Genomic DNA, 24639 nt, shown 5'->3' on the forward strand with positions numbered 1-24639 from the left:
AAAAAAAGGGATGAAAATGGGGATTTTTTTTTTTTTTTTTTTTTTTTTTTTTTAGAGAGAGCGAGCTGGGGAGAGAGAATCTTAAGCAGGCTCCACACTCACAGGGCAGGGTGGCTGGGGATGTCCTTGATCCCAAAACCCTGGGATCATGTCATGACCTGAGCTAAAATCAAGAGTTGGATACTCAACTGACTGAGCCACCCAGGCGCCCGTTTGGGGACTATCTTAAAGTGAAGAATAAAACAATGAAGCAAAGAAAAGAATAAGCGGAAAGACAAGAGTTCTTCAATCTAGAAAGAGGAGTCGTCAAATGGTTTGGAAATACTATCATGAACTATCAGTGTAGGGATCATTAAACTATGGATGATTCTTAAAACTGAAAATGGGTGTTTAGGGAAAAGGAACGTTTACACAGCATAGTACTACCTGAAAATGAAACAAAATCATAAATACACATGTAAACGATAGGTCTATAGCAGGATTCATACTCAGGCTATTCTTCTATTTAAAGTTCCCTTAAGCTCTTAGGGAAAAGGCGATTTTACTACTGTTGTTAATTTGAGTTTTGGGTGGTTTTAGTACAGAAATCAGATTTTAAGGAAGTACTTGGCTTATAGTTTTCTAAAATTGATATTTTGTATTTCACAATTGGACACATTTAGAAACCTTATACCAAGAGCCCAGGTAAAATGTTTTTTTCTGTTGTATTTTATCTAGGAACTTTCTAATGAGCTTGACAATACACATATAGTATGACTACCAGGAATCTAAATTTATCTCCTGATCTAAAACTGATAGCTTTCATTCGCACATGTACTGATGAAGGAAGGTAATTAGCTTTACCAAAAGTTTATAATCAAACATTTAAAATACACCTTAACTCTTTATGAGTAATCTTATTTTTCTGGGACCTGGCTTTCATTTCAAAGTTAGAAACATTTGAAATGTTCAATGAAAATCTATTTACTATGAATTGCTAAAACACTGCAGAAGTTTTTGTAAATTGCTAAAGAGTATGGTTTTGGATCATCAGTTTTATAATACTAGATTTGGTATCAACAATCTTATCAGATCCTTTTCAGATATTAAGATTATAACCAAAGAAGAAGAAAATTTGGGAATCTGTCCAAAAATCATCTTTTTAAGAATATCATCAGGTTATAACTCTAGCAAAGTTTTAAAACTTCATCCACAGAACTAAGGCAAGAAAACACCACAAACCACTGCCATCCATGACATTAATGTGAAATCTGTGAATGCCAAAATATGGTTCCGGTTAGTATTTAACTAGGTGGGTGTTATTACCTTTAGGTAAGGAAAAAGCCTTGGTACTGGTAACAGATGCATGCATATGTAAACTAGATGGCCTAACCAGAACTCAAATTTGTATCTTCATAAACTTTGTTAGGAAATTTTCTGAATTTCAGTCAACAAGTTCTAAAACCACAAATCTTAAATCTATGAATCACAGAAATAGCAAATAGGGTTGCCTCTAGCCCAAAAGTAACCCAGTGCAAATTAGAAACTTAGTCCAGAATGCCTGCAGCTCAAACGACCTCTTTGAGCAAATTAGAACAAGGTGCTGCTCCTCTGTGGTTGTTCCTCCTAGGCCACAGTTTAGTGAGTAAAGTTGAGACTGAACTTCAGCTCCTACCCTACAGCTAGACCTATTTATACCAACCACAAGTGACTGCACCCTATTAGATGCTAAAATTTATCCAAAATATTCCAAGAATGGTATTAGTTTCTAAAATTGTGATGCTGGACACCTGCACCTGAATCGCCTATGGTCTATACTTAAAGCAGCTTCCTGAGTCTCCTCTAAGAACTCCTAAATCTGAGGCTAGAGGTCAGAAATTACACTTTACCTAATTCTTTGCACATTAAAACTTGAGACTATTAGCACCATGATGGTAGCTACTATGTCTACCTTGTTTATAGCCAGTTTCCTAGTGCCTATGACAGCCTTGACACAGTGCAGAATTGCATTATTTGTTGGCCAAATGGATAAAACCACTACATAAAAAGCATGACAGATAACAAAAACTAATGCCATATACAGAAGTAGAAAACCACGACACAGAAATTAAGAACATGGACTTTGATGGGCAAGTTATTTTACCTCTGTGCTTCAATGCCCTCACCTGTAAAATAAGGACAATAAAAAACTGACCTCATAGGGATATTATGACAATTTCATTTGATATATGGCAAGTGCTTAAGAATAAGCCCCCAATACACATTTAAGTTATCATCTATTTCTAAAGTTTGCCTAAGAATTTTCACAATGACTTTATAAATTATAAAGGTATTTACCAAATAGTTCATTTTTAAAAAGTTTAATAGTACACATATCAAAAAATCTAAAGAACTACTTACTGGATCCATTAAAAACACTCGAGAAGCTGCAGAAAGATTTAAACCAACTCCACCTGCTTTTAAGGATAAAAGCATGATAGTTGGAGATCCTGCTTCAGTGTTTTGAAAACACTGAATTGACTCAACTCTTTTCTTCTGTGCCATTGAACCATCCAAACGAGTAAACACAAATCCAGAAGCTCTAATGGAGGGAAAAAACAAGTAACACTTTCTATACAATTATAAAAACATGTTAATTACAAATTTCATTTAACCAATTCTTTCATTCTGACAAATATTTAACCAGTCTTACATATATAATATATAACTACCAGTCTTTTTTTTCTAATAAACTCAGGACTTAACTTTTAAAATCCTATGCTCCCAAGAAACATTAATGTGGCTCTATCATTTTAAATAGATGAAATGGCTATAACTGGTAAGACAATTTTTTTTGCCATCTCCATCAAAACACTTACATAAAATCCTTTTACTCAAAGTGAGAAACAATACTGAATTTACCTGAGTGGTGTTTCTATTAAAGACAGGAATGTTGTAAACTGAGAAACAACTAAACTTTTTATGTTGGGGTTCTTCTTTCTTAAGTCAATCAATGCATGCATTAATGCATTAATCTGCAAAAAAAAAAAAAAGTCACCTGTCAGATTCCATTTTGAATGGGCAAAATATATGTAATTTCTTTATTAAGAAAAGAAAGGCCCTTCCGCATTATTTCCCTAAAATGCAAAAGTAAAAGACAACTAATGTTTTTAAAAATTAAGGCTGAAAGAATGCACTCATAAACTGAAGCTTTGCTCTCAAATTCACCACCAGAAAATTAAAAAGTTGACACCAACAGAGTATAATATTTAAATGACAGGATTAAAAGAATTATTTTAATACATGATATCCTTATATAAAACAAATACTCAGATATTTGCCCATGTGTATTTTACCTTTGAACTGGATGTCCATTCCATATTAGACTTTTTCTCAGTGTCACATGCCAGTTCTTCTGGAGGACATTCTAATAAATTGTCTCCATGTATATCATTTCTGCATAAAGGACATTTAGCATGTGGCTGTATAAGAAAGAATAAGATATGAATGAAGCTTATCAGGAACAAATATCAACTAATTTTTCTTTATCAAGTTTGAGAGAGAGTGTGTGCGCATGTTAACGCATGATGGTGGAGCAGAGAGAGAATCCCAAGCAAGCTCTGCACCATCAGCAGAGCCAGATGTGGGGCTCAAACCCACGAACCATGAGATCATGACCTGAGCTAAAATCAAGGTTCAGATGCTTAACCCACTGAGTCACCCAGGTGCCCCAACTTACCTAAATTTTTAAAAAAGCATAGTAAATTCTAAAACCTTAATAGCTAGTTAACATTTTATTAGACTTTTTATTAGATTCATCCATTCGCGATAAATCTGTACATGCTGAACTCCAGGCAGATAGATATAATGTTCTAATGTGTTAAGTGAGTGACTCTGGGTAAAAAAAGGAGCAAAAGTATGTCATCNAGATAAATCTGTACATGCTGAACTCCAGGCAGATATAATGTTCTAATGTGTTAAGTGAGTGACTCTGGGTAAAAAAAGGAGCAAAAGTATGTCATCTTGACTAGCAACAAGAGCTTGAAACAAATATTATAATACACTCTGCCCTCGAACATGGGTCTGAACTGCATAGATCCACTTAAGAGGATTTTCTTTTCAATACAGTACAGTACTGTAAATGAATTTATGATTTTAGTATTTTCTCTAAGAATATCACATTTAACAAAGATATGGGTCAACTGCTTATGTTACAGTAAGGCTTCTAGTCAACAGTAGGCTATTAATGTAGTTAAGTTTTAAGGCAGATTTTCAACTGCACAGGGGGTCAGCACCCCAACCCCTGCCTTGTTCAGGGTGAACTGTACTATTTTCAAACAAGTTAAGAAACGAGAAAGAACAATATCTTCAATCTAACTACAATAAAGCACACTAGTTGGAACTGTTCTTTAGAAAACAAAAATTTCTTGGGCACCTGAGTGACTCTGTTGGTTAAGCATCCAACTTCAGCTCAGGTCATGATCTCACGGTTTGTGAGTTCAAGCCCTGCATCAAGCTCTCTTCTGTCAGCACAGACCCTGCTTTGGATCCTCTGTTGGCCTCTCTCTCTGCCCCTCCCATGCTGGTTCTCTCTTTCAAAATAAATAAACTTTTAAAAACTTTTTTTCCTTCTTAGATGGCTTATAAAGGTAGTCCACACCTGTTAAATCCTATCAGGCTCACTCAAAGCAATATTTTTTGTGTCCTTTTGTACTAAGACGTGCTAATAAACGGTCTCTGAAATAACTACATACCAAATACTATTATAATAAAAAAGATTGTGAAACTAAATGTTAAAAGTCAGTTTACTGGGGTTACCTTTAGGGCGGAGGGAAAAGGTAAATGACTGGAAGGGGACATTAGGAGACCAGAGTAGTCTACAAAATTACGTATTTTTTCCTGTAAGTATGCCAATAAAAAATGTTTTAAAAAACTCTACCTCAGCTGAAGAACTGTTTAAAGGATTATTCCACTTCAAAAATTCTATCATATCTAAGAATCTAGACCTACCTTACCCAATAGCCAATACACAATGTGGCAATTAAGCCCCTGAAATGCACTAAAGCCAAACTGAGATATGCTGTAACTGTACTATACCTCCATACTTTGAACACTTAAGTCAAAAAATCATGTAAAGATCTCAATATTTATTTTTTAGGTATACTGGATAAATAAAATTTCACCAACTTCACCTATTTGTACAAGAAAATTTAAAATTATGCGTGTCTCACATTACTGATCCATTTATTGGACAGCAATGATCTTAACAGAACTAGGATACTAACAGCAAACATGCCTTCAAATGTGTAGTATCTTCTTATGTTTAAAAGGGCTTAATTAAAATAGATTACCTATAAAATACTGACATAATTAACTATAAAAGGCACATTAGTAAATCCAAGTGAAAAAATCCTTACAGTATGCTAGACTTAGGTTTTCATTACACTCAAGACTGACTAGTGCACCACTCCATCAAACACCGACTCTACCCAACATAAAACTAACCTGCTCATTCTGAATGACTTGGCAAATACAGGGTTTACAAAAGACATGTGCACAATGTGTTATGACAGGAACTGTTAAAGAATCCAAGCAAATTGCACATTCTTCATCAGAACCTGAGCTCAGAATTAACTTCATCTTCCTTATTAACTTCTTTCGTAGTTCTTCAGGTGTATCATTTCCTAGAGAAAAGGCTGAAAAAATTAATTTCACACCAAGATTTGCAATCTAACTAGACAAGTTAATCTTTACATGGAGAAAAGTTTTCCTTGGGTTTTTTCCTATCATAGGCAAAAAGCATGGTTTAAATTTTAAGAAAATTCAGAAGCTAAAATAGTAGCTAGCCCACATAATATACCTTACACAAAAGCAACATTATAGTCTGCACATACTACCAAAGAATAAAAAGTCTGCAAATCCAATTTGTCACTGCTATCTAAGAGTATCTTAGAATCCTGGAAGACATGATTATTATTCCATTTCATTGGTAAGAATTTATGAGTATATTCTTGAGTCATACTCTAAAAACAATGCCCATTTGACAAATAAGAAACTGTATTTAGGTAATATGAAAAATTTCTCATCCTGATTGAAATATCCCTAACCAATATAATAGTGTAAACCAATTACATCTACTTACCTGAGGGACCATTGGGAGACACTGCATTTGTAAGAAGGTGAGTATGACAACAAATCTGGCGCAATCTAAGCAAAAGACCCAGGACATCTGCATAGTGTGCAAGGACAGTCCCTTCATTAAAATACCTAAGAGATAAAAATGTTAAATATTATGAAGGCCTTTAAAACTTTATTTCTTATTCTAAAACAGTGCAAAACAAATGACATTGTTCTCTTTTTCTCTGGAAATCAAAATAGTGAAAAACGGAAAAGCAAACTACCTTTAATGAAACAAGAGACTTGTAACAATAAAGCAAAATATATAAGAAATGGCTGCCAATTACAATAGAAGTTAGATACCAGATACCGAGAGAGATGACTGCAGATCTCAAACAAACCTGCCAGAGCACAATTCTTCAAAACAGATGGCACGGCCCTGAGGGGAAAATCAGCATCTTTCATGTGCAAAAGCAAAACGGTGCATGGCTGTGGTCTGAACTTCCCTGGACAAGTTTTATACCAAAGAGGGAAGACAGGCTAAATAAGAAAACACAACAGACCTACTACTGTGTTTACAGAAATGATTACGGGCACAAAATTCCCTATTATAAGGAATCTACAGCTTCTGATCTCTGTTGTATAAGCACAAATAAAACCTAAAAGACTCAGATATAACCTTGAATCATAATTAAATAGGGATACTTCCTACTAATCTGTGACATAGCTATGGCTCTCCCCCTTCACATTAACCTCTTACAAATAGCTAAACCAGAAAGAACTCAAGACATTCAAATATAAATAATAATCAGCAAAAAGCAAGGGAGGAACAAATGGCTGTGAAAGAAAACTCACCAAAAAAATGTTTCCATACAGCAAATAAAAATTATCAACAAGGATACTGCCATGATTTACTATCATGGCCAAACAACAGTGGTGGTACAGTTCAGAAGTGTGAAAGTAAAGTGAACCATCAGAGAAATAAAAGCCACAATGAAACCAGCATAAAAGAAAAGCCACTGACAAACATTAAGAATGTGGGAAACAGAAAAGATAAAAAGTAAAATTAAACAGGGGCACTTGGGTGGCTTAGTCAGTTAAGAGTCCAACTTCAACTCGGGTCATGATGTCCCAGTTCATGGTTTTGAGCCCCACATCAGGCTCTGTGCTGACGGCTCAGAGGCTGGAGCCTACTTCAGATTCTGTGTCTCCCCCGCACCCTCACTCCTCCCTCACTTGTGCTCTGTCTCTCAAAAATAAATAAACTTTTTAAAAAAGTAAAATTTAACAAAGATATAGAGGATTAGAATAAAATGGTACCAATGGAAAACAAAAAACATCTAAAACATACAAAGATTAAAAAAATGGAACAGAAAACAACATTTAAAGAAAACTTTCCAGGAAAGGGAGGGTTGGGAAAAAAGCCTGGAATCCACAGATTTAAATAGTATCACATGTTCCAGAAAAAAAAAAAAATAATAATAATAATAATAATAGAGAGAGGCCTTGGTGCTGGCCTTTAAAGAAAAATCTAAAATAAAATCAGGGTTTTCAACAGAAACATCCAATGGAAAGTACAGCAGAATAATGACAATACAGGTTTCTGAAAGAAGAATGGATAATCCAAAAATTATATACAATCATATATTTAAGTTTATTAAGTCAATACAAGTACAGCTTAATGATTAGGAGCACAGACTCTAGAGCTACACGGAGTTGAAAACCTCGTTCTGCCAATTTAACTGTGAAACTCTGGGTATGTTTTTCTTTTTTTTTTTTTTAATGTTTATTTTGAGAGAGAGAGACACACACAGAACATGAGCTGGGGGGAGGCAGAGAGAGGGAGACACAGAATCCAAAGCAGGCTCCAGCCTCTGAGCTGTCAGCAGAGCACAACGTGGGGCTCTAACTTAAAAACCGTTAGATCATAACCCGAGCTGAAGTCACTTAACCAACTGGGCCACCGAGGTGCCCCGGGTAGAAGTTTCTTAACCTGTGTCTTCAGCTGTCTCAGCTTTACAGTGTCATGGTAATAATACATACTTCAAGTGACTGTTGTATCAAAATAGTGTCTAGAGTATGGTAAGTCATATACCTATATCTACCCATCTATCTACCTGCTGTCATTATTAGTAATAATAGGAATATGTCAACAAATAATTTTAAATAGTCAACAGTACACAGAAGAGGCAATAATATAATATAAAGGTTAATAATAATATAAAGGTTAAACTCACAAGCTCTAGAACCAAATCACCTGAATTTAAATACCAGCTGTCATTGACGAGCTGTGACCTAGTACAAGTTACTGTGCCTCAGACTCTTCATCTAGTAAATGTGGGTCATCACTGTATTGACCTAGTAAGATTTTTTGTGAATTAAAACATATAAGCACTTAAATGAATGCGTAACACCTAGTAAATACTCAATAAATATTACTAAATGTATTACATATTAAAAAGAATACTTTTAAAACAACCTATTTCTTTTCTATGCTTTCTTTTCTCAAGGCAGAAGATTTTTCAAATAAAATGCAAAACACTGACAGAGCAACCAACTATCAATCCTATGTACGAGTTTCAACTTTCTTCTTCCTTTTTACAAACTTCATGAAAATGTTCTACCGCTACCTACAGCTGCTACTTCTTTGCAATTTCCTTACACCTATAATTTGGTACAGATCTCACTATTCTGGTGAAACTATGTTAAGATTTTATACCAATAACTTCTGAATCACCATTTAAATGGCTTTTCTAAGCCTCTACACTATGTGACACTCCTGACCATTCCCTCTTTCTTCATTATGCTCCTTCCTGGGGTTCTCTAACAGTTTACTTTTCTTCATAATTCTGCCCTTGATAGAATCTTCTACAGTAACTTTATTTTCCTATGTCTTAAATGTGGATATTCCCCAAAGTTTTGGTCCTTAAATACGTTTATTATCTCTATATATTATTTCTCTTAATGTTTTTATCTATTCTCATGATAGTCAGGAATAGAAGCAAACAAGGTCTCCTGACTAGCCATTCAGAATTCATCATTTCATTTGTTTTCCTAGCTTAAGGAATTACTTACCTAGTAAGTTGTAATACTGTTTCATTTACTTCAACTACTAATTCATAAAAAAACAATTTAAATAAAAAACCAAATTATCTTTCAGTATACTTCAGACTTTACTGCTGACATTTCTAAAAAATACTATTCATTTAAATAGGAAAGAAAATAAAAGTTATTTTCTAAAATGGCTTTCTTTTTTCCATACCTTCCAATAGTAGCTCTGCCTTCATTTTTTACAGACTGATAAATTTTTCTCTCTTCATCTGAAAGTGTAATGTGCTGAATAAATACTTTACGTTCTGGTAACTCCAAAACAGGTTTTCCTTTAATTTTGCTGGTCTTTGTTCTTCTAAGAGTAATATTTTTAATTAGGGATTGTAAACGCCTAGTCAAAACAAAACAAATAATTACATAACTTTTTATTTCTATACAAGTTGATTCAACAAAAACAAAAAAGTATTTTAATATATTACTGTTTTATAACCTAGTAAACATTTTTTAAAAGTCCCTTATTTGGAATTTTATCCAATATGGTATAATAAGTCATAAATTCTACAAATAGACAGTTGTAGCAACAATGCATTGATTGCCCTCAATTCAAAATCTGTCAGTTTAATCTTCTTTTATCTTGCCTTTATTTCTCTTAACTTCTCCATTTTTGTTCTAATCACTAGCCTTTTTACTTCTTACTCTGTTAACTACATCACTCAATAGTCAATGCTGAAATTCTTAAGTACCTACACTAAGTGCAAGGCATTATGCTAAATATCATGAAACTATGAATGAGTAAAGATATTACCTTCAAAAATATTTTTTCAGTAATATGAAAATTACAGTACAAAAACAAGTAATTTTTACAAAGAAAAAAAATTTTTTTTAATTTTAATTTCCAAAATAATTAAAACACAGTATGTCAATTCAGAAGGGAAAAATGTCTTCTAGGTTCTACAATCTTCACACTCCCTTTTCATTATCAGAAAAAAGGAGGAACATCAATTCTTTAAGGGAAAGTTTTCCTAACGCTGAAATATAAATACAGTTTCTTAAATTACAATTTACATAGTTGGTTCTAAGAATCAAGCAGACAGTATTGCAAACTAGGCTGGTGGCTTCTGAACTTTTTTCACTATAACCACAATAAGAAATACATACCATCCAGGAAACATTATTATATAAACACACACATATAAGAGAAACATTTCAGAAAACAATACTTACTATGTGTGATATGCTCTTATTTTCTTAAACCTTCTCTTCTACTTCATTTAGTTTTATAAGGTTGGATGCCATCTTTATGATTTCACAACCTGCTAATGGATTCCAAATTCTGAAAACCACTTCTCTAGGCAAAAACCTTAAACCACATTGACTGATGGAGTACCCTATGAAATGGCTATCACCAAACTGAACTTTATTTATGTCTCCATGAGAAATACCTTTCTTTCTTAAACTCTTACTGATGCCGGTGTATATCCTACCATTCAATTACCACTATATAAAGCTATACAAGGTAAGTTATGAAAATGTAGTGCTTACTGGATGCTCAGAGCATATAGATTTCCCTGCCACTGTTTAACCAATTAATGGTGGTTTCAGGGATAAGAGCCACACACAAAGACCATAAAGCTCTGTCTTTCCTTTTAGTTTGAGTAATATCAAAGAAAGGAAAGGCTTGTGTTTCAGGGGTAGATAGAAGTCTCTGTCTTCCCAGCCAATGATAACTAGGTTCTGAGAGCCAAAGGCATTAAGCTACAAATGCTTCTGGGAGAAGAAAGCCAACAGTAAAGTTAAAATAGTATTCAAAGTGGCAACTGGTTCAAGCTGTTTATAGTTATTTGTTGCTAATATTAATCTGTTTTCATGAAATTACTTACCTAAGTCCCCCTTCATCTCCCATTGTAACAGGACGCTGTATTGTTCTATGCCACCATTCTCTATCAAGAAATGGCTTAAGTTTTAAAAAGGAAAGAAGAGACCACAAGTCCTTTAAAGAATTTTGAATCGGAGTACCTAAAAATAACAGAAAACTGTTTTAACTTCATAACCAGAATATCCATCTGACCCAATCAGAGAAAACAACAGCTGAAAATGGGCATTCTGTATTAGGCACACCCACTAACTACCAAGCTGTAACTATAATCTTTTGTTAAATACATACACAATCTTAAAATACAGTTTTGCTCTACTTTCTAGTTCTCACTTGCCATACTAACAAAGAAAAAGACCACAGGTCCAGTATATTCAACTTTCTCCTTATCCAAAAACATGTTTATTTGATTTTAAATCAGCGGTACTAACAGGAAAGAAAAAATAAATTTGACTTTATATCCTCATCCCCATCTTCTAGTAGAGGTGTAAGAAGTAGCAAACAAGCCTGGCTTCAAGATGAGAAATCGAGAAATCAAGATTCTGACTGAGAATTAAAGTGTCTAATGAATCTCCAAGGTTCAAAAAGAAATCTAGTGATTGTTCCATTATATTATTCAGTGTTGCCATAGCATGGGCAACTGGGAAGAACAAGTCAAAATATTTTATTAAATGATCTCTATGATTAATTATGGAACAAACTTCTTATATCCACATAAAATTTACAAGTTACCTAATTCACTTAATGATACATACTTGAGATTTTTTTTCTTAATATAACCTTTTTACCTGTTAATACCCATCTTCTCTCTGTTTCTAAATCAAGTACAGCTTTTGTCTGCTGAGCATTTGGATTTCTTATGGCATGTCCTTCATCCAGGATCACTCTTAGCCACCTTATGCTATGTAATGGACTATCACCTTTAGTCTGAAATAAATTCATGTGAATTAAAAACACAGGGAAGTAAAACCGTATTTCACATAATTGGGTAAATACATATTGCTACTATTCTTTAATATGAATGCTTACTACGTGGTAGATATTGCTTTAAACAGTATATACATTAAGTTACTGAATGCTTGAAAGCTTACAAAGTTTTATTATTACTCTTATTTTATTGATGAGAAAACTGAAGCACCAAGGTGTGAAGTACGTATGTTGCTCAAAGTACTACAGCTAGCAAATAGCAGAGCTAGCATTCAAACCTAGGTAGTCAAGCTCTCTGAGACTTTGGTTCAATGCACTGAGCTAATTCCACCTCAGATTTAAACTGTGATGATAGTTTCTTATACGTAATAGTTAGTGTTCTTACCAGAAGACCAAAATTTTGACAGTAAGTTATTTTGAAAAACATTTTAACAACTGGAATTACAGGCAAACAATTAAACTTCTAAATTAACTGGGAAACTCTTGAACTTCAGCTATTAAAAACAAGTTTATTTTTAAAGTGAGATAACCAAATCATTGTGATAGAAAATAATATTCTAGAACACTAGAAAAAAAAGAATTCACTTACACAAACTGCTATCTAAAACTTAGCTAACAATTCCAATTTACACTGGAACTTTTAAGTGTTCTAAATGGCAAATATTCATAAAATATAATAAAACAATTTTCTATTTACTTCTTACATATTCTTAAGTATTTAGAAAGACTATAAAGTCTGAATTTTGGAACTCTTTAGAAACCTTCAGCATATTTCTCAAATTCAACTTCTGAAATAGGAGTCTCAGCATACTTACTCCATAGTCATGAGTTAAAATGTTGTATGTAGTCAAAACAATATCTTGTTTTGAAAGCAAGGCTGGGTCTCTTATACGATCAGGACCATAATAAACATAAAAATTCAAGTGCACATCTGATTTTATGTGTTGTCCAAACTGATCCTAGAAGAAAATTAGAAATATTTTAAATAGTAAATAGATTAGTGTCAGGTAAAATATAAAAAAGTATTGTTCTGGCAGCAGTATCACAAATATTAAAATTTCATAAAATCAAGTTTTCTGTCATCTAAACTAAAATAACAGCTATGATAATAACAATACTAATTAGTGTCAGGAAAACTGTCATATATGCAATAATAATACACTATATAAATTTTGCCTGGCCCTACCAATGAGCGGCCACTTCATTTTTAGGAGGAAAAACCACCAAATTTCTTTAAAACGGTAATTAATTTTTTAAAAATTTAGTATTTTAACAAAAAGGTTCTACTGCTTCCAGGAAGTAAACTTCACAATATCAAATTAAACAGTAAAAGAGCAATCAATATTTTCAAGAATGTAGGCAGAGGTTCAAGCACCGTATCTACTTTTACTCATTTATCACAGGCCTACTACTGGCCAGGTTATGAACCAGAAAGGCGGTATAGCTAAAAAGAAAAATAAGACCTAGTCCCTGCCCTCTCTTAATCATTTAAATTTAATGATCAATTTAAAACACTTGATTTTTTTTTTTTTAATCCTGAAAACAATGTCTGACAGACTGAGCAGGAAAAAGAAAATCATGATTAGATTGGGGGGAAAAGAACACCAGAGAGACAAAGCTCTCACTCTTAGGTGAGAGATGACAAAGCCCTAAACCAGAATGTCAGAAGTAAAAACAGAATAGAAAGGACAGGTGTGAAAGAAAGATACCAAAAAAAAGAGACTGATGGGACTTGACGACTCATAAATATGGAATAAGAAAAAAAAAGAAGCCCTTAATACTTAAAGTGAGTGCCTAGAAGAAGTGTGTGATAAAGATATAAGGAAGTTGAAAAAGAGGGGAAAGCAGGTGTAAAAATGAGAAATAATAAGTATTATTATTTTAGACATTTAAAATTTTTGGCCACTACAGAATGTCTCACTAGAGATGTATACTCTGAATATTTAAGTATTGGCCTGTAATACAATGTAGAGATGGACTTTATAAAGTTATCAGCAGACAGTACATGAAATTATAGGAATGTATAAGATTGTCTAAGAACATGCATAAAGAGAAAAGAAGGTTGGGGCAGAGCCTACAAAATGACAGTATTTAAACAGTCGACCTCTGTTTCTACTAAGATAGGATTTAAAATATTCCAGGGGTGCCTGGGTGGCTCAGTCGGATAAGCATCTGACTTCGGCTCAGGTCATGATCTCACGGTTCAGGGGTTTAAGCCCCACGTCGGGCTCTGTGCTGACAGCTAGCTCAGAGCCCGACATGGGGCTCGAACCCATGAACCGTGAGATCATGACCTGAGCTGAAGTCGGACGCTTAAATAATTTGAATCTTGTTTAAGTAAATGTAGGTTCCCTTAAAACTTTTCCTAGTACTTCAAAAAAGATACCATGCTTTAAGCAGGGGAGAAAGGCTGACTAGATGGAAACCATGGGAGAAAAGCAGTGGTCAGAAACCTGGGGGAGCGACAAAATTGAACAAGGTGGAGAGAGGAAAAGTAACAAAATTTCAAGAAGGAATACAAGATCAATTTTTAACTTGTAATTTATGTTCATTCCCTCTCTCTGAAAAAGGTTTAACGGCACCTGCGTGGTTCAGTTGGTTAAACATCTGACTCTTGATTTTGGCTCAGGTCATACATGATCTTATGGTTTTGGGAGTTTGAGCACGACATCAGGTTCTTCACTGACCTACAGATTTCTTACAAAATAAAACAGAACAAAATGCTGTAAAAAGAAAAATAAAGTGAGAGCAGAGAAAAAGAAACCGGGAACTCAGTGGACATGGCAACAATGAGGTCACTGAAGGCCTGCACAGTTACTATAGAGGGTGTGAGAGCCAAAAACAGACTACTCTGAGGTGAGAAAAAAAAAAATGATACCTGAAATAGTAAAGGAATAAATACTAAGAAAAGAGGATAAAAGATGAAAGAGTAAAAGTGAAAATGTAGAGAATTTTATTAAGAAATCTGGTGGAAAAGAAAAAGAATCAATAGAAAACTGAATCAATGGGCTGCTTTGAAATGGAAAAGAACGTTATTTGTGGAAGGACTAGAACTGAAATAGAAAAAAATTAACTGGAAAAAAAGAACTATAGTATTGAGTTTCTAGTCACTGTGCTAAGTGTTATGTATGAATAAAATAGGTATTGTCTCATTTTCTATTGGGAGGATAAGTAACTTGTCCACATATCCAGAATAAGTATGTGATGAAAGTGTGATGGTATCTTACAGCTTAACTGGATTCTTTCCCATATGTGAAGACAACAAATAGATGATAAGGTAGTTCTAGCCTACTCATTAGAGTGCTAAGTCAATTACTTGGGGCCTAGGAAGAGAGTAGCCTATTGAGAGAGTGCAAAATTCTAATTCTTGGCCAGGATTCCATATATGCCCAACCAGTCCTCATTCCCTTAGAAACCAGTTTTTTCCAAATCTCAGTAGGCAAGTCTTTGCCAAAGCTTCCTTTCCAAATTTTATATCATCAAAAGTTTTGCTGTTTTCCAAATATAAAATTATAATGAAATACTGATCAGCCTTTTTAAAATACGTATCCCAAACCCAAGCTCTTAAAGACTCACAGTTTGTTTACACTTCCATTAATACTCATAAACCTCACCCTAAAACTGTCATTTTAGTACCTGTGTACTGTCCTTCCCACAATGGACTACATCTCAAAAGACACAGAATAGTATTGTTGGAATTAAAAAAAAAAGAGCAAGAGGAAGCTAAACCTCACTCTGGTCCTAAGAGGAAAATTGACACACTAATCAGAAAAAGGTGTATTTTTAAAATATATATATATATACATATATATATGTATGTATGTGTATATATATATATGTATATATATACACCAAAAACTTATAATAAAAAGACAAGAACCGAAGAAGGCAAGAATACATAAAAGTCAAGAAGAAAATAAAGAGGCACAGGATTGACAATTAGACAACTACTACTAATCTTTTCCAAAGAAAATTTGAGAATAAATGGCAAAAGCCAGATTACAGGCTAAGTAGCAAGTAAAAGCACAAAGTGGAAATTAAATCCCAAAAGGTATGACAGAGATGGAAAGGATAAGAGCAGCAACTTAGAGGTGAGATATAATCAAGAGGAAGTATTTAAAAAAAAATTTTTTTAGAGATTATTTATTTTTGAAGGAAAGAGAGACAGAACATGAGTAGGGGAGGGGCAGAGAGAGGGAGACACAGAATCTGAAGCAGGCTCCAGGCTCTGAGCTGTCAGCACAGACCCTGACACGGGGCTCGAACCCACAAACCGTGAGATCATGACCTGAGCCGAAGTTGGTTGCTTAACCGACTGAGCCATCCAGGCACTCCAAGAGGAAGTATTTAAAAATGAATAAGATCTGAGTATGTTTCATAAAAAAGCCAGTGGGAAGAAACTAAATAACAGAGGCAAAGAGAAAAAGATAAAATGCAAAGGTGGAAAGAGCTGAGATCCAATGTATAGACTAAGATAATGGTCTTACAAAGAGGAGGACCTCTTCCACCTCTGAGATTAGAGGAGAAAAGGCCAGGAGAGATGCAAAAAACCTTGGACATGGCAAGAATAGAAGTTCACATCCAGTGGTCTTTATGTTCACAATGCTTCCTATAGTCATTATTTCATTATAATATGCAGCTTGAAGCTCAAACTGGAAAGAAAACACAACCAAGCTGCTCCTTATACATAACACATTAAAGAGGTTCTATTCCAGTGTAATGTTTCAGAATAGAAAAGCAATCTGGGAGAAAAAAAATTTTCTGGTGAGTAGCCTTAAAAGCACAGGCTCTAGAATTAGTATGTTGGAGACTATATCTTGGCTCCATCATTTATTAGCTGGATGATCTTAGGCAAGTTCCTGAATTTCTCTGCTTCAATTTGGTCACCAGGAAAATGAGAATAATAGTTGTGAGGACTAAATGAGAAAATCTATGAGAAGAGCTTAGGGAAAACTGAGTACACAGGAGTTCACTAAATGCTATAAGTGGTTATATAAACAAAAGTTATTGCTAGTGTAGTTCTTAGGAAAGTTTTGATAATTCATAAACATAGTGGAATCTTAAAATTATATACCTTTCCCCTTGGGGGACAGAAATGGCAAGGAAGAAGTATAAACCAAATCTTATAATAACAACTAATAATGTTTCTTTCTCTACCATACATCTTCAAAAAAGAATGACTTCAGTTCAGCAAGTAAAACCTCGATTCACATAACGATTATTTTGACTTAGACCTAAAGTGCTGACCGAACATATTTCCCCCAATGAATGACTTTAACAAAATACTTTACATGATGAAAACTAAAACATAAATTGTGTCACATTTTAAAAGGCTATGAAGACTTACAATCCAGTTGCTTAACACAGAAAGTGGACAGATGATCAGTGTTGTTCTTGGTCTCTCTTCAACATCGGTTTTCTTTGAACTCTCCACTGCAGACGCTCCTGAAAGAGTGAATCATTTGAAACAGGCTTTAGCTTTTTTCTCATATATATGAAGTTAACAAAGAGATGGCAACATGTGCTTCTATGAAGAGTAATTAGGAAGAATTAAAATGAAGCAGATGGACTTCTGTTTCCAGTCATGATGAAGTAAGAGGAACTAGATTCTTACCTTGTCAATTTATTATTTTTTAACTTGTCACTTAAAAAAAAAAACTACAATCTAGACAGTGATTACTTGTGGGAGGAGGTAGAGAACTGTGGGGCACATGGAAAAGTCTGGAATATTTCCTAATATGCACTTGTTATTCATAGTTAAGATAACATTTGTTTTGTTTTGTTTTTAATTTTTTATGTTTATTTACTGAGACAGAAACAGAGCATGAGTGGGGAAGGCGCTACCCAGGCACCCCAAAATAACATTTGTTCTATGTAGATTTTGGAATCTGTGCTATAGTTAGTGTGATAACATTAACAGACTCCAAGATGGCCCCCAATAATATCCACTTTCTAAAAGTCACAACCTCACATGGTACCCTCCCACACTCTACTAGGGATATGGCAAAAGTGGTGGTATATCACTTTTGAGATTAAGTTTCTCCCTCTCTCCCTCTCTCTCTTTGATCACTCCCTTTGGAGGAAGCCAGCTGCCATGCTGACAGGATACTCAGGCAGTCTATGAAAGGACACGCTACAATTTTATTTTCCATTCTCTACAGGACAGTATTTACATTATTTCTAACATTTTTCTAAAATAACGCAGTAAGAACTTTTTTTCATGCATCCTAGGTGATTTATCTATCTTCATTATTTTGGACCCAATTGCTCAGCATGGTAATTTATACTCCACAGTACCTGAGAGTTCCTGTTGCTGCACAATCCTGCCTACACTTGGCACTGTGAGATTTTTAAATGTTTGTAAATATAATGGGTGAGATAGTATCTCTCTCTTTCTTTAATCTGATTTCCCCAATGACTGAATTTGCGTATCTTTCCCATGTTTATTGGTTTATTGGTGTTTTCTTTCTTTGGAATGTACATTTGTATTCTTGGTGGCTATTCTCCTACTGGATTGTCTTTTTCTAATGGATTTGTATAGGTTTCTTTACACATTTGAAATGCTGATCTTCTTTAAGTTATACTTACCAGAAATATCTTCTTCAGTCTTATCATTTTTTACCTCATTTATGGTGCACTTTGATGCATGGAAATTTAAGATGTAGTAGAATTTCATCAATTTTTCCTGTTTTTTGTGTCTTATTTTTGAAAGCACTGTCTACCATATCACTTCTGTCTCCACTCACTGATTTTTAGTTTCTATTCTGTTTTTCTTCCAGAAATATGCTTATTTTTTTCACAGCTATGATTTTTTAAAGTTTCTCTTCTATTATTATGGCTATGTGCCTGCAAAGAGAAGAAACTTTCTGCGTGTGAACTTAATTCTATCCAAATTCTATCTTAATTCTATCTCAACAGAAAATTCCACATTTCTTAAAATTTCTAAAATTAGGGTCCAGAGTATTCTTACTTAAAATGCCTATTATTTTTTATTCCTTTTTTTTTTTTTTTTAAGATTATTTATTTCTGAGAGAGAGAGAGCAGCACATGTGCACAGGAGCAGGGGAGAAGAGAGGAAAGAAAATATCAAGCAGGCTCCACGTTCAGCATGGAGCCCGAGGGGCGCTTGATCCCATGACTGTGAGATCATGACCTGAGCCAACTGAGTCATCCAGACACCCCTATTTTACATTCCTGTCTTAGACCAATATCATTCTGTGTTGGGTCAAATAACCACTTTAACAGGTCCCTTTCATCATTCTTTATCTCAGTGTCCTCCTTAATTTTATTCATAATGCTTATTATTTCAAGTTATGTGTTCACTTATTTATGTTTCCCCATCATTAGACATTAGCTCCATGAAAACAGACTTTTGTCTGGTGTATCCCCAACATGTAAAACAGAGGAGATTAAGGCACAGAGATATAAAAACTCATCCCAGATCTCCTTAACCCTAGAGATCAATCTCTGTCCATCTCAAATATTTAGAGTCTTACACAGTGTTTTCCTACGAATTACAAAATATAAAATAATAATAAAGGTCACTAACATTCATAAGTGAAAAACAAATTCTACTCATACCAAGAACTGAATATACAATTTAAAGGAATTCAAATTAAATCAGGTTTTAAAGAGCCATCAAGGGGCACCTGGGTGGCTCAGGTAGTTAAGCATCCAACTCTTGATTTTAGCTCAGGTCATGATGTCACAGTTTGGTTCATGAGACTGAGCCCCACATAGGGTTCCTCACTGACAGAGTGGAGCCTGCTTGGGATTCTCTCTCTCCCTCTCTCTGCCCTTCCCTTGCAGACATGCACTCTCTCTCAAAATAAACATTAATAAATATTTTAATAAAAAAATAAAAAGCCATCAATTGCTCTGGGCCTTTAGTAGAAAACATTTCTGCTTTGAGTAAAAGACCTCTTTCTATCATATCTTTGACCTAAAATAAACAGAATTAAGAAAAGGTATTAGAAGGAAAAACAAATGAACATGCACTTCCGAGAACAACAGGATTCTGTAATGTTTTCTTTTCTTTTTAAACTTCTTGTACCCTGTTCTTATAACTTTAGTCATTAAAATTTTTTTGCAGTAAGGGGCGCCTGGGTGGCTCAGTCGGTTAAGTGTCCAACTTCGGCTCAGGTCACAATCACATAGTTCGTGGGTTCAAGTCCTGCATCGGGCTCTGTGCTGATGCCTAGCTCAGAGCCTGAAGTCTGCTTCAGATTCTGTGTCTCCCTCTCTCTCTGACCATCCCCTGCTCACGCTATTTCTCTCTCTCTCTGAAATAAATTAAAAAACCTTAAAAAAACATTTTTTTGCAGTGAAAAACAGAAAAACAAAAGATTAAAAAACCATGGGATTTACTGACCTTTTTTCAACATTCTCCTTTTTGTTGCAGGGGTAGATGAAATAAGTGCACATGCAAATTCTGCATCTTCTTTAACCTTAGAACATCCTGCTGAAGTAAAAACCACAGAATCATTAAGATATTGGAAAATGAATTCTCCCTTGTGCTTAGGTATAGGTACCACCTGAGGACTGTAAATGGAAATACCACTTCCACATTCTAGATCTTAAGAGCTTACACTACTACATAAAAACAAAATATCTGGTGGCCTCTCTGACACTAAGCATATCATTCCAATTCAGAGAAGGAATACACAGTCACTTATCAAAAAGTGATACTTCTCTTGAGATGTTAAAGTAGGAGCAGCCATATGCAAAGTGAATCAGATTCCAGGTGGAAGAATATTTTCAAGGAAACAGAGGTTTGACTTCTAATGACGAGACTACGAAATTTTCAGATCAGTTGGTGGTAATGAGTTATTTTCCAAATGCAATACAATTTCTCAACTAATTAGGAATAGGATATGATCTGATTTACAAGAAAAGAAAAATAAAGAGTTACATTTTAAAGTAACAGGTAAAAGTAATGAGACTGGTTATTTTTACATCTGTATGACAACATGAACTTCCAGTATTACCCAGAAGATGCTCTCCCACCCAACTTTTGTAAGTATAATTTTTATATATTTATATATATACACATATATATATATACACACACAAATAAGGTTTTATTGAAGTCATTTTATAAGTTAGTTTAAATATTTCTCTTAGATTTTAATTTGAAAATAATCTTTCAATCTGCCTCATTCATTTGCCACCCTTGACAAGTTCGATGGAACAGTTCAAATGTGAATAGCAGTCAGGTTTAAGATCTGTTGTTAAAAAATTCTAAGCTAGAGAGATAAAAACCTATGGAGTTTTACTTTAATAATCTTTAAGAGCAGATTTCATATACGAAGATATATATACATACCTTTTACTCTTTTAGTCTCAGACTGTAAATTTTTCAATTTGCCTACAACAAAACCAAATATAAAAATGGTCACACTAGGAAATTAGAATATAAGACACATTATCAAATTAAATCCATTTCACATTACCTTTCATTTTCTGTGGCAATTCACTTGCTTCAATTTCTTCTGAATCACTGCTTTCAATATACTGGACAACAGTTTTTCTTCTAAAATAAAGTATACATGAATTTTTTATCAAACCGAAATAAAATGAGATATGAAAACATAAGGTTTAATAAAAGCAGTACAATGCTCCTATGTTGCCTATTTATTATTTTTTTTTAAATCAAGAAAAATCTGACAAATGAAAGTAAAATTTCCTAAAAAGCATTTTACTCTCATAACCAGATACATTTATATGCAAAATGCAGTACCACTATTACTAAATTTGAAAAAGTAAACATTCTAGTCGTCATTTTAAGACTGCATTTAATATTCACTAATTCAAACAAAACATCTATATAAAACCAGAACTAAGAATAACTCTTATCAAAGAAAATAATTCCAGTAAAATGAGCTAAGAGGCAAAAATATAATTCTTTCGCAATGAAAAATTTTATGTATTTTGTATAGAAAAGTACATTACAGTGATTAAGTTCCTAGAAATCATGGACTCTGGAGTCAAGGCTGCCTATATTTAAATTCCCATTCAGCTACTTATTTGCTATGTGACTTTAGGCAAGTTGTTTAATATTCATCTATGCCTCATTTGGAAAATATGAGTAAAAATATGATTCACTTCATAGGATAAAATTTGTTACACTATATGTAACCCCCTTAAAATAATGCCTGTCATACAATAAACATACATGTATAAAGTATCATATATATTGGTTACTAGTTTATCCCATGTCCTCTTTATTATTATTTCCATGTCCTTTAATCTTATCTGGTCAACCTAACAGTGCTATTCTCAGGCTCATGGTCAGCTAAGAATTGTAAGACTTGAGATCTAGATGAGAAACTGAACCCCGATTTTGTGCTCAGTGTAAGACAGGTATTAATGAAGAAAATAATTAAAAGCCCCAGTTTTGAGATCTTTATTGGACTAGCTAACAGAGACTCAGATTTGAAATCACATCGGCAGATATTAATGGCAGACAATACAAAACAAAAAAAAAGTCATTTAGACCTATTTCAGAGTGTAAATTAGACTTATAAAGTTAACAGATTTGAGTTAACATCAGAGGAGCAGTATGTGCTTTATTCAAATTCTCTCTCCCTCTAGTATACATTAATACAATAGTCTCCATAAATAACTTCATCACATCTTATTTCTACTAAAGGTGAAGACAGAAAGAACTGAGATGAGCAGAATGCTTTTATCAAGTCATTTAATAAATAGCTGTCTGTTTTTATCTCCTGAAAATCTAAGGAAAACTCTTTCCAAATCAACAAAAACAAAAAAACTTGGAAGCTAAAATTTAGTTCCTATGTTAAACAACAGAAAAGAAAGTGGTAGAAAGGCAAGTGATTAATAAAAACTACCAATTCACTTCTTTTATAGATTGGTATCACTTTTCTTCATCTATAAAATGAGAATACCTACCTGTCTAAGTAACAATGATTTTGGCAGTTTTAAGTAACAGAATGAATTTGAAAGAACTATACAACTGAAATATTGGTCTTATCTCTCTCCTATATATAAGAAAATGGAGAAAGAATTTAAACAAATATTGCATACAATCAAACCATAACAAAGTTTACCTTTTGGGGCGGGAGCTAGACAATTCTGACTTGGGATATTTATTCTTTCCCTTGACATCTGAAATACTGGGTTCTCCACTATATCTAGATCCTTTCATTTCAAAGAAAAGGACAAATATACAGAGTATTAGTAAATTATATTGACTACAAGTATCCTTTAAAACCTTGGTTTTCCAACTCCATAGTTCAACTTTCTTAATATCTTCATTCCTGTTCTTTCAATTAGACAGCTATTCTCTCTACTTGTTTTTAAATATAGCATATTCTCACTAAAAAATACCTTCAATTTCTTGTACCCAGTCTTTCCCCTGTAGTCATCCAGCCAATTCCCAAACTGGCTGGCTGAATTTCCTGTTGTACACCAAGGCAGCTAAGCGCTGCTGGAAAAACATGAACAAAAAATAGGTGGCATTACAATTTACATTTTCAAATCTCAGCTATTGCTTGTGTCACTTAGCAACTCTTTTATATATCACACAGGCTCCCTACCTACTCACCACAATGGTCTATACCATACTGGATCCTTTGCCTAGATTCTTAACTCCTGGGACTCCTATGTGATGACCTACTTAACCTTCAAAGAAAATCAATTGCCATCTTCTATAATCCCAATTTTTCTACCGCTTTAAAATTCCTTCAGTTATCTTTATTTTCCATCAACCTTATTTCCTTTCCTTCTAATGCTAACTCACCTGTCTATGCTCTCGGTCTCACTGCCCTACCCCCGCAAGAGACCTAAAAATTATTCTCTCCACTATACCCCAAACCTCTTACCCATGGATTTCTTTCATAATGCTCCCTCCTGCAAAAAAGTAACCCTCAATTCTGCCTTCATCCCCAACGATTTTTCCATTTCTCCTATTTCATACTTAGCAAAATACATAACGACATACAACTGTTATTTCCAATTCTTCACCTACTATCTTAAAATAGTTTCAGTTTTGCTCTGCTCTAACTGATCTTCAAGAAATTAATTTTGTGTTGGGGCTCCTGGGTGGCTCAGTCAGTTGAGCATCCGACTTCAGCTCAGGCCATGATCTCACGTCCATGGGTTCGAGCCCCACGTTGGGCTGTGTTGACAGCTCAGAGCCTGGAACCTGCTTCAGATTCTGTCTCCCTCTCTCTCTGCCCCTTCCCCGCTCACTGTCTCTATCTCTCAAAATAAAGATGTAAAAAAATTTAAAAAAAGAAATTAATTTTGTGAAGGTCAATAACAGCTACACCAGCTATTCAACTGATAAATCCAGAGATCTCTTTTCATTTCTCCTCTAACTTCAGAATTTGGCTCTAACCTATCTTTCTATCATTATCTGTTATTCATGCATATTACATTATAATTACCATAAATTACTCTTAGGTCCCAGAACAAAATAGGTTTTATGTTGGTGTTCTTTTGTTTTTACTGTCCTTTCATGAAATTTTTTTCTCAAACAAAAATGTTCTCCCTTAGCTTCTCTGACTGGTGTACAAACACCCAATTCCATCATGACCTCCTTGATGAAATTTTTCTATTAGTTCTCATGAGATTTTTAGAAAAAAAGATCTAAAATTTTTGTATATTACAAAGCCAGAGCTTGAATTACATCATCAAACTGGAAAAATTTAAATCAAATATGGGTCATGGTTCAAAAGTAAACTTTA

General features: G+C 34.1%; 1 protein-coding gene and 2 long non-coding RNA genes across 7 annotated transcripts in view; 2 read left to right on the forward strand and 1 right to left on the reverse strand.

Annotated features, from left to right (window-relative positions):
• Positions 1-24639, reverse strand: part of HLTF (helicase like transcription factor) — a 52609-nt gene that overhangs the window by 7023 nt on the left and 20947 nt on the right. For 2 of the 5 annotated variants that reach the window (XM_077765873.1, XM_077765872.1), the window contains exons 10-23: positions 22999-23089; positions 21379-21458; positions 21252-21293; positions 20298-20387; positions 17274-17371; positions 12742-12885; positions 11788-11926; positions 11007-11142; positions 9338-9517; positions 6101-6225; positions 5464-5654; positions 3315-3440; positions 2881-2993; positions 2380-2560 (exon numbers count right to left, since the gene is read on the reverse strand). In XM_077765873.1, coding sequence (XP_077621999.1) covers positions 2380-2560; positions 2881-2993; positions 3315-3440; positions 5464-5654; positions 6101-6225; positions 9338-9517; positions 11007-11142; positions 11788-11926; positions 12742-12885; positions 17274-17371; positions 20298-20387; positions 21252-21293; positions 21379-21458; positions 22999-23089 — 1736 coding nt within the window. The remainder of the gene's footprint in view (positions 1-2379; positions 2561-2880; positions 2994-3314; positions 3441-5463; positions 5655-6100; positions 6226-9337; positions 9518-11006; positions 11143-11787; positions 11927-12741; positions 12886-17273; positions 17372-20297; positions 20388-21251; positions 21294-21378; positions 21459-22998; positions 23090-24639) is intronic. The other 3 variants (XM_077765876.1, XM_077765874.1, XM_077765875.1) reach the window with 3 other exon arrangements.
• On the forward strand, positions 10485-11980 carry LOC144233082 (uncharacterized). The gene is made up of 3 exons (XR_013335588.1): positions 10485-10642; positions 11038-11261; positions 11825-11980. It is a non-coding gene; the product is annotated as an uncharacterized LOC144233082 (long non-coding RNA).
• Positions 14502-20825, forward strand: LOC144233081 (uncharacterized). Its single transcript, XR_013335587.1, has 4 exons — positions 14502-14782; positions 17366-17518; positions 18158-18267; positions 20328-20825. It is a non-coding gene; the product is annotated as an uncharacterized LOC144233081 (long non-coding RNA).

This window comes from Crocuta crocuta, unplaced genomic scaffold (genome assembly GCF_008692635.1).
Source record: "Crocuta crocuta isolate KB4526 unplaced genomic scaffold, BGI_CrCroc_1.0 scaffold54, whole genome shotgun sequence".
Taxonomy (NCBI): domain Eukaryota; kingdom Metazoa; phylum Chordata; class Mammalia; order Carnivora; family Hyaenidae; genus Crocuta; species Crocuta crocuta.